Source organism: Perkinsus marinus (genome assembly GCF_000006405.1).
Source record: "Perkinsus marinus ATCC 50983 genomic scaffold scf_1104296973588, whole genome shotgun sequence".
NCBI lineage: Eukaryota > Perkinsozoa > Perkinsida > Perkinsidae > Perkinsus > Perkinsus marinus.
This window is the reverse complement of record NW_003201374.1, coordinates 1-1,117: the sequence shown is the minus strand read 5'-3', so window position 1 is coordinate 1,117 and position 1,117 is coordinate 1. Positions and strand designations below refer to the sequence as shown.

The 1,117-nt window shown below is 48.4% G+C and overlaps 1 protein-coding gene across 1 annotated transcript; it reads right to left on the bottom strand.

Moving 5' to 3' along the window:
- Nucleotides 1-258: 258 nt before the first annotated feature.
- On the bottom strand, nucleotides 259-1,057 carry Pmar_PMAR001920 (leucine-rich-repeat protein 4.1, putative; the record flags this gene model as incomplete). The annotated part of the gene is made up of 5 exons (XM_002766107.1): nucleotides 259-394; nucleotides 446-565; nucleotides 611-770; nucleotides 821-906; nucleotides 954-1,057. Coding segments are annotated over 5 exons (606 nt in total), but the record flags the coding sequence as incomplete, so codon positions are not given.
- Between the last annotated feature and the right edge of the window lie 60 nt (nucleotides 1,058-1,117).

The window sequence follows — 1,117 nt, the reverse complement described above, 5'->3', positions numbered from 1 at the left end:
TTTCTCCTCCAAGTATCTACAATCGATGGTCCAACTCTAACGAGGATATATCAATACGCTTTTCTGGCACTGATCTCTGCGTTGGTCCCACCCTTCACGAAGGCTTCAGCGCCCGCCCTCTCCTCTCTACTGACAGGACTCTTATCGATGTATGTGAGGGAAGGTACAGCTGCGATGACCCGACGTCTATAGTGCCGCATTTGACGAACGTAAGGATTCCTTGATGAGCTCGTCAGAGGAGAACATTGGCCGACTCACCGTATGCATAGAAGTCGTTCAGTTTCGGACAACAACTCTGCAGAAAACTGATCAACTCCGTTCCGTTCTCCGTTCCCTCTGTGGGTGATGCCTCCAACAGATTGTAGCTTACATCAAGGCTCAGGAGCCATGGTATCTGACCCACCATGCATGCTGAATCTCAAAGTACCATCATAATCATCATCACTTGCGAAATTCCAGGGCTGAGGTCAGATGCAATGTTGCATATATGATTGTTGGCGACGATGAGAGTCTTCAAACTGGTGAGCTCTTCGAGGTTCATCACAGTACGAATACGGTTGTTGCTCTGAAATCTATACCATTCTTGGTTCGCCTCCTGCACAGATCTCACGATATTTAAATACTCCAAGTTTTTGCAGTGCTGAAGGCCTTCGATATGAGTGAGTCCATTGCTGTTGAGGTAAAGCATCCTTAAACGGCAGAGACAATCTAGCCCTTCGATGCGATGAAGTTGGTTACTCATGAGGAATAACGAGTGAATGCCTGAGTACCTGCGTGGCTCTTAGAATGGCCCTGATAATGGTTGTGCATGTCCACTCACGCCTGCAGCCCACCGATAGAGGTGAAACCACACATTTGAAGATAGAGACAGTCATTGAGATGAGGTGTCTCGTATTGACCTCGCGCCTGCATGTAAACATGGAAGGGTATCCAGACTGAGGGCAGCAGCTCACACTGCAGACCTTCCGTATTGCAGTCTCGCACATGGGTCGTGGCTCGCCTATAGTCCAATCTCTGCAATTGTCCAGCTCTGCCACTCTGGGATCCTCTCCCACACCTGGTACCAAAGGTCCGTACTACTACTACTACTACTACTACTACTACTACTACTACTACT